Source organism: Bombina bombina, chromosome 4 (assembly GCF_027579735.1).
Source record: "Bombina bombina isolate aBomBom1 chromosome 4, aBomBom1.pri, whole genome shotgun sequence".
NCBI lineage: Eukaryota > Metazoa > Chordata > Amphibia > Anura > Bombinatoridae > Bombina > Bombina bombina.
Genome location: NC_069502.1, coordinates 614,222,532 through 614,231,573, shown reverse-complemented (window position 1 = coordinate 614,231,573; position 9,042 = coordinate 614,222,532). Strand labels below are relative to the sequence as shown.

General features: G+C 35.3%; 1 protein-coding gene across 1 annotated transcript in view; it reads right to left on the bottom strand.

Annotated features, from left to right (window-relative positions):
- The window catches only part of CEP57L1 (centrosomal protein 57 like 1), a 56,257-nt gene that overhangs the window by 26,141 nt on the left and 21,074 nt on the right, over window positions 1–9,042 (bottom strand). Inside the window, exons 8-9 of the mRNA XM_053710623.1 lie at window positions 7,603–7,683; window positions 7,294–7,520 (exon numbers count right to left, since the gene is read on the bottom strand). Of these exons, the coding sequence (XP_053566598.1) occupies window positions 7,294–7,520; window positions 7,603–7,683 (308 nt within the window). The remainder of the gene's footprint in view (window positions 1–7,293; window positions 7,521–7,602; window positions 7,684–9,042) is intronic.

Below are 9,042 nucleotides of genomic sequence, written 5' to 3'. Positions count from 1 at the left end.
CTTCCAACCATGGTGGCGAAGTAGTAATAAGTGGTGTAAGATGCTAAAAAGGTAAAGATATTCTTCCAGTATGGAGCTATTAAAATACTTGGAGCTCAAATTACAGATAGTAGCAAGCCCAGGATCCTTGTAAAAATTCTGGGAGCCATAGCCATATTAGAAGGTAGAGCCACATATTGAAAATGGTTGTACATAAATGTGAAGAAACAGATAATGAACTTTGTGAATAGAAATATGAAGGTAAGTATCCTTCAAATCTATTGTAGACATACATTTTCGTTGTTGGACAATAGGAAGAATTGTTTGAACTGTTTCTACTTTGATTGTAAGAAAACCTTAAAAATGTGTTTAGGGTTTTCAAATAAAAAATGGGCCTGAAAGCTCCTTCCGTCTTGGGAACTATGAACAAATTGGAGGAATAAAAAAAAACAACAAAAAAAAAACACAACTCAGAACTTATAGGTGTTATATTTCCAGTTCCAATTCCCAAACACTGACAAAAGGTTTTAGCCTTAACCGGATTCTTTGGAACATGGGACAGGAGAAACCCTCCCCTGGGAGGCCTTGATCAGAAAAAAAAAATTCTCCCTCAGATGACTTGAGGAGTTAATATTTGAGTCTGCAAGTAACGGTTTAGCTGTTCTGATCCTAAGAGATTCAGAAGTACTAGTTAAATAAGATGACAAATCCAGGAGCAAAATATTAAGCGCTCCCTTGTACTGAATGCATGAGGAAAACCATACAAGAACTGTACAATAGTGCTGGTGGCGTTAAGATACGTTTTACAGGAAACGTCTTTAAACATTTGATCAGAAGATCTACCCGCTAAAAAATTTCTAGAAATAGGGACAGATCTAGAAAGCTTCATATATTAACAGGAACAATGACACAGTGAATAACAGATAAATTGGTACAGGGGAAAAAACAGTAATCAGTAGTATTCAGGTACTAGTAATTATTAAAGCCATAGGAAAATTAAATGGGGAGCAAGAGCTAAGAAACATAACAAGGATCTCTATTTAAAGGGATACTAAACCCACATTTTCTCTCACACGATTCGGATAGAGCATGCAATTTTAAGCAACTTTCTAATTTACTCCTATTATCACAGTTTCTTTGTTCTTTTGGTATCTTTATTTGAAAAAGCAGGAATAAAAGCTTTGGAGCCAGCCCATTTTAGGTTAAGAACCTGGCTTGCTTATTGGATGGCTAAATGTAGCCACCAATCAGCAAGCCCTATCCAGGGTGCTGAACAAAAAAATAGGACGGCTCCAAAGCTTTCATTCCTGCTTTTTCAAATAAAGATACCAAGAGATCGAAGAAAAATTGATAATAGGAGCAAATTAGAAAGTTGCATGCTTTATCCGAATCATGAAAGAAAATATTTGGGTTTACTATCCCTTTAAGAAGCTTACACAATAAAGGTAACCATAGGCAATACATAATCTGCTATATTTAAGTCCCCTGGCTATGATGTAGCATTACTAAATGAACCTGCTGATAGTCTGTGGGCTACGTGAGTGCATACTTACCTGTCAAGCACCCAGACCACTGCTTATCCTTGTGAAGTACCTGGGCCCAGCTTTAAATAGCTACTGTATCCAGTGGTTAGCCCATCCAGTACTGAGCATATTACAGCAGAGTATATAAAGCAGGTGTATATATACGATCCGACAGGAGGAGGTTAAAAGACCGTTTTCTCCTGCGACACCTGTGGTAGGCTTGTGACTAACTTTGCACTGTGAGTAACTGTCACTGCCCATCCCTCCGACACTCAACAGCAGTTCTCTGAGGGAGAAAATGGGCCTCACATCTGTCTAAGAAACCTTCTCACATATATTCAGGAGCACCTCATGTCTTCACCCACCTCTGAAAGGCAAAAGGATTTAGACAGCTACCAGTGAGGTGGGAAGGATGAAGTATTCTTGAAGGTTTGGGAATCTTTGCCTCCTCCAAGTGGTTAGTGCATAATGAATTGTGGACTTTCACCACAGCTTTTAAAAGGAACATTAGACACTAAATATATTTCACACACCTCCATCTATTTATGGGTACTGCCATGTTGAACTTGGATTACACTGCAGGTATCTGAAGGAGAGTTGCTGCACATATGCAGAGACTTCAGCAATGGAATGCAATAAAAGGTACATTTCATCTTGGAGGCAACCATGATAAGCAGGAGGTGGAAAATAACATCAATCCTATTTTTATAAAATGTATTTAGTGTTTAATGTCTAACAAAATAACTTGTGAACAAGTTTTCAAAGAGAAACGTTCTACTAAGCAATATTTTATATACACAAATCAGTTTCAATGTGATAGTTATAACAGATAGGAGGTAAACTTACTGCACAAATTTTCCCATCCAGAGAAGCTTACAATGCAAAATGCCCAATTATAATAAAAATCTTACTGAAACTATACAGGGCCACTTGTGGACCCTATAGCACACTTAAAGCTCAGGGTACAAGGAAAAGTCTATACAAACATAGTACAGACCACTTTTATACCCAAGAGAAAGAACATGAATCCACAAGGAAAAAGTAACTTATATAGGCCAACTTGCAATCAACTAGTACATAGGGAATTATAATTATAGACCTTTTTCATGTGTCCTCACCTCACTATGATGCATACGGAGAAAAGCAAAATATTCAGTTAGTTCAGAACAAAAAGTTTAAAAAGGTAATGCACTATTTATAGAAGCCTTATATTATAATTGCAAAACAAGATATTATCTATATAATACAGATGGAAAACCCTTTAGCCAAACTGCTTGTGACTAGAAAAAGTTGGGATTTCTGAATCTTTAAAATAGGACAGATTGGAGAGGGGATACAACCAAGTGTAAACAACAAATATCTTGTCATGTAGGCAATATTTTCATGTCATAATTCAGCTTATATATGTAATCTTAAAAAGGGACACTCAAGTCAAAATTAACCGATTCAGATAGAGCATGCCATTTAAACAACTTTCCAATTTATTTTCATGAACACAATGTGCACAGTCTTTATTTTTGTACTTTGAGTCACCAGTTCCTGCTGAGCATGTGCAAGTATCCACAGAATATACATTTGTGATTGGCTGATGGCTGTCACATGATACAGGAGTGGAAATAGACATAACTGAAATTTGTCAGAAAAAAAATTCTACAACTAATTTGCAGTTCAGACTAAGTGCTAGTGCATTGTCATTTTAGTGTGTATTTGTTGATTATGCAAATCTACTGTATTTACTGGTCCTATAAAGGTAGTTTTATATTAATACTTTTGTATAAATAGTACAGTACTGTAATCAGAAAGGTAATAGTTTTTAAAAAAAAAAAAATTAATTAAAAAGTTTGGATTTCAGAATAAGTTTGGAATCCCAGATTTGGAGGATTTGTACCTGTAAAAAATATATAGTCTGCAACAAACTAAAAGTAGGTAATTTCAAAAGCAGAACAGATAGGTACAGAAGCACATGCAATGAATAGAATTCTGTAACCTTATGCCTTAAAGCATGCTTAAAAATATCAGGCTCCTACTATTGAAAAGCAGGCCGGTTAACATATCACAGCTAACATCTTACTGTAGAGAAGCCACAGCATAAAAGGAAAACTGCTGTTTACTTCGGCTCATATAAGAAATTGTATAAAACCCGATAACTGCCATGGCTTATTAGCTTTACTCACTGTATATCAGGAGAATGCTGAAAAGGGTATAGTATATACACTACTAAATGTGTCATAGAAACCATCTTACTCTAAGTAGCAAATAGTTCTAACTGTATGTAATTGTAGGTATAATAATATTTGCATATCAAAAACAAGGAAATGCATAGTCCATGACCTCAGACTGTAAATCTTCATACAAGTCCATGTATTCCTTGTTGGCAAAGGATGTCCCTAGATATGTGAACAATTTATTTACGTGAGACTTAGACCCTGGCTTGGCATAAAACAAGTCCAAAGTACATAATTATGCCATGTAAGTAGCTGCACTTGGATTTAATACCATCTCTCTAACCATAATTTGTACATTTTTAAACAGGATGAAATATATGATAGTATATAGGGTAGGGTACAATTTTCTAATGTTTCAGAATGGATAGAGAAGAAAAGAAATTATTGGCAGAAAAAAACTGCAATTTTTATATTTTCGCTCACTTTGGATCCCATTGGCTCCTCATTGACTTGAAGAACTCCCTTCTCTGAAGAGGGTGGGGCAGAAACAGGCCCCGCCAACATAAACCCAAATATAAGCAAACCCTTCCTTATTACAAGTTTGATGTCCAATGGTATGGACAAAGGATAAATCCAAATGCTACAAAAAAAGGGAAAGGTCAATGGGGATCCAATTATAAGCGGACCAAGAAATAGAAATTGCAGTTTTATCTGTTGATAATTTCTTGTTATCTTGGCCCCTTAATTGGATCCTCATTGGCTTGAAGAGACTACAAAGCAGTAAACAATGGATGGGAAAAAATACAGAATTACAAAATATATGCAGCAAAAGTGTAAAAGTTCTATCGAGAAACAAGGGGACAGAGGAAAACTGAAGAATGTCCAACTTGTAATAATACACAAAGGTATGCAGATTCTTCTAGTCTGCAGCCTGACAACTCACAGAAACAGAGTCGTTAGCCTGCAAAGCACAAACTATATATAGTAGTCACCAGATATCCTTTAAAAAAGGAGGCAGAAGTAGGTAACGGAGCTAGAACAGGCTTAGGGAAAGATTTCTCTTTATCCTTTTCTTTCTTTCTCCTTTATAGGCCGGAAAGAGGAGGAGGAATGCTTCATAACCGCAGTTCAGAAATCCAAAAACGGAATGAGTAATACGAATGCTATACAAACGCTTCCTCATGAAATAAAGCCGCAACCAAGATGGTGACGTACATAGACATGGCTATGTCACCAACGTGCAACTCACATACTGACCTCACAGAGTCACACAACCAACAGCGCTCCTGTGCAAGAAAATGTGCCAAATACAAACTGCAAACAGCAGATAAAAGGACTTCAAGCACATAGCAGAAGCAGGATCTCTATGCAAAGAAGCTTCACCTGCACAGCTCAAATAATCCGGTAAGGGAAGGAGCCAGATTCTTGTACAAACCTGGACAGAAAACTAGTACTGGGGAAGTTTGTTAGGGATTCGCTTATATTTGGGTTTATGTGGACGGGGCCTGTTTTTTCCCCACCACCTTCAGGAAAAGGGGTTCTTCAAGTCAATGTGGATCTAATAAAGGGCCAAAAGAAATAAATAAAAAAGTCTCTCTCTGTGGCAGAGTAACTTTGCAATGCCCAGGGTATCCTTGAAGCATGTTAGAGGGTCTCTAATTTTGACCGGGTCTATAAAAAGCTATAAAATAATCTAAAATATTTGATCCAAATGGATACCTTTACCTTATCAGAACAAATGCTGCTATAATTGGATATATAAAGGGACACAAAACCCATAAAAAAGTGACCTAAAATAGCCAGATCAATATAAATACAACCTTTTTGTAATTATCATTGCACTTCTTATTTTTACCCTTTATGAGAAATCTTCATCCGAAATGTTATTTCATTCCGAACCCATCACCGGCAATAACGTTTAATCCTCCAATCGAGACTGATAAGCCCAGTTATCAACATGGCGGACTTTCGCCACTATGTGCATGCACGATTTCTATGCGCATGCGTTATTCCCATACCATTGTATGGCTAAATGTGGTGTCCGTGAACGGATATGCGCATGCGCGGGTAGACAAAAACATATGCGCATGGTGACAACATCGCAAGTTAACGAGATGCAATTATTGTAATTACTATTGGTACGTTTGTTGTATCATGCGCCTCCCATATTTGAGGATTGGCTGATATGACGTAATTGCCGAAAATAAAAATGTATTTTTCTCATGTTTAGAAACTTTGTTTCAGAGAACAAATAGGTATGTGAGGAGGATATGTAAACATGTTACTTATGATATTGATGGTCAGTTGGTGGAAAAAATACTAAAGTTTTGGAATCCTTTAAGGTTAAAGGACACTAAACCCACATTTTTTCTTTCATAAATAAGAAAGAGCATGCAATTTTAAGCAACTTTCTAATTTACTCCTATTATCAAATTGTCTTTGTTCTCTTGGTATGTTTATTTGAAAGAGCAGAAATATAAGGATAGCGCTTGCTGATTGGTGGCTATAACCCAGGTGCTGAACCAAAAATGGCCCAGCTCCTAAGCTTACATTATTACTTTCCAAATAAAGATAGAAAAAGAACGTAGAAAATTAAATACTAAGAGTAAATTAGAAAGTTGCTTAAAATCGCATGCTCTATCTGAATCATGAAAGAAAAAATATGTGGGTTTAGTATCCCTTTAAGCATTGGTACTGCATACAATTTCTCTCAACTATAAGCAGATCAAATAATTTTATTATGTATGATATCTATAATGCAATAAGAATTATTACTCCAAATTATAATTATGCAAAGAGGATAGTAATTTACCATTCAACATGTCAAAATAAAATGAATTCAACTTTTACCTATAGATTTAAAAAATTGATTGCTATACATATCTCTAACAAAATCTTTGCAAATAATCACTCATGTGACTTTCTGCAATATACACGTATTAATGGCTAATAAACTAGATTTGTTTGTAGATTTTATTTGGTAATGGTTTATTTAGAAGCATTCATGAACATGACGAAATGTACATAAAAATATGCTAAATCAAATTAAAGCATAAAAAAGTTGTGCTAACTTTTCAGTGTAGCCACTGCCTTTAGTTAAATAAGGAAGCTACCATTACAAAATGTAAGTTCTACTGTCACATGATTTTTGCAGCACCACTCCTCCAGTGAGCATGGGCAAGAAATGGACTGGAGCTAATGCAGGTTTCTTCTAGCAACCACATCAAAGCGAAAGCTACTATGTTGCCTTCCTGCAGAGACCACATTCAATCAAGGATTGGGTGGCACATTCTTTTTGGGGGTACTCAAACACTTATTTCGCCAGCTGGCTAGTAGTACAGGCACCCACAGTCCCAGAAATTTGTACCATATATTTATCCAAAGACAAAAATACACTTTTAAAAAATATATATATCAGGAGTAAGCTAAATTGACACTGAAAAAGATTTTCCGTTTATGCTAAGATTTGTACTCAGGAACAGTGTCTTAATTAAAAGTATAGCAAAATGAACAAACGTACCTGACCTGCTCCGGATGAAAATTAAATAACCTCTGGCAACAAAGGGTTTATGCATACCAAAAATAATTACCTTCCCTATCCATACCCTTGGAATACTTCTACTTACAAACTCATTTGCTCCAGCTCATCTTGCAGGGCTAGCAAAAGGTCAGACAGACTGTCCGTTGCTTTAGAGGTTGCAGTGGGAATTCTGCCCCAGTTAGATTTTGGCATCCTATAGGTTTTGCATACTGCAGACACAGGGCGCCGTGGGCTGACTCGCTGGCTTTGATGTTTCATCATATGCAGTACAGTTTGCACATTTGCACTCAGAGAATGGCTCGAGCTTGTAGACTGAAGAAACGGAAAATTATTCCCAAGTCACAAATCTTGAAAAGCAAGTAAAAAGAAAAAAAAAAAAAAAGTTTCCACCAACCTTTCCAGCTACAAAGGGAAGATCTCCAGCTCTAGGGTAAAATGTTGGATGATGTGTCTCCTTATTTTTGGACAACTTTTTCTTTATTATTAAAAAAAAATAAAAAATTATATGATGAGGAGAAAAAATTTAAATCACAATATAAGAAAAACATTCCTATTTCATAATCAGCCAATAAAATTGAGAAGACTGAAGTATAGAACAATCTGTATAGATGAAGACATTTGTTAGGGGGGGGGGGAAAACATTTTTATTTGAAGCATGAGATGTGTTTTTGTATAGAACATACAGAATGTTTGCAGGAGACGTTAGATAAAAAAAATGGCACAATTACTCTCCTATATTCTTTGGACATCCCTCTCACATACCCTCAAATCTTACTATCAGAGTGGATCACTGGCAGCCTTTCTATGAAGCCCATTCATTAAAAGAGACAGTGTAGTCAAAATTAAAACAAATATTTTAATCAAGAATAATGTATATATAAAAAATGTCAGTGACACTTATTAAAAATTTTACAGCTAAAGGAGTTAAAAAAAAAAAAAAAAAAGTATAAAATTAATTTTTCTGGTAGTGCCAATATCAGCTTTTTGTACATACGTAATTCACATTATATAATTGGAATGTGAAATATTCACATTTCCATGACGGGTTAGCGTGCGAGTACGGTGTTAAGTTTTTTCCACTTTTGTTCCATTGACTTCTAAAGGTGAACATAATAGAATAACCTCATCGTGCGCACAATGTTCTAAGTTCGACTTTTTACGTGCATCAGGATAGCGCGTGAGCAAAAATGGTTTACTATCAACTTGTAATACGAGTGCTACCCAACGTAAGCAAAAAGCTTACTTCTGAGTTAGCACGCGAGCAGCAGCATTATATACTGCTCCACTTGTAATCTGGCCCTTCACGATTAATTTCCCTTTTAGATTTATTACAGAATGCTGATGAAATTAGAGACCAATAGAGGTCACTGTTGAGTTTTCACGTGGCTATATTTTTGAACTTTGTATCATGGTATTTTGCTTTAGAAATATTGAAACACATCTAATTATCAGTGCAAATATGAGGGCAATTTTATAAACTAAGCAAAGTGTAATTTGGCCTGTGTAGTTTGAATTTGTGTTTATATATATATATATATATATATATATATATATATATATATATATATATATATATATATATATATATATATATATATATATATATATATATATATATATATATATATATATATATATATATATATATATACATACACACTTTATTTTTTTCCAAGAAGGCACTCTCCGTTTTAAAGTAAACACATTCTTTATTGTAAAGGGGAGAGACATGATCAATAGTAATGTACCATAAGTCTGCTACTGTATATTTGGCCTGTAAAAACTTTCTAGCCACAGGTTAGTCGGAGGTGATAGAGGTAGCGTGTTATTGCAG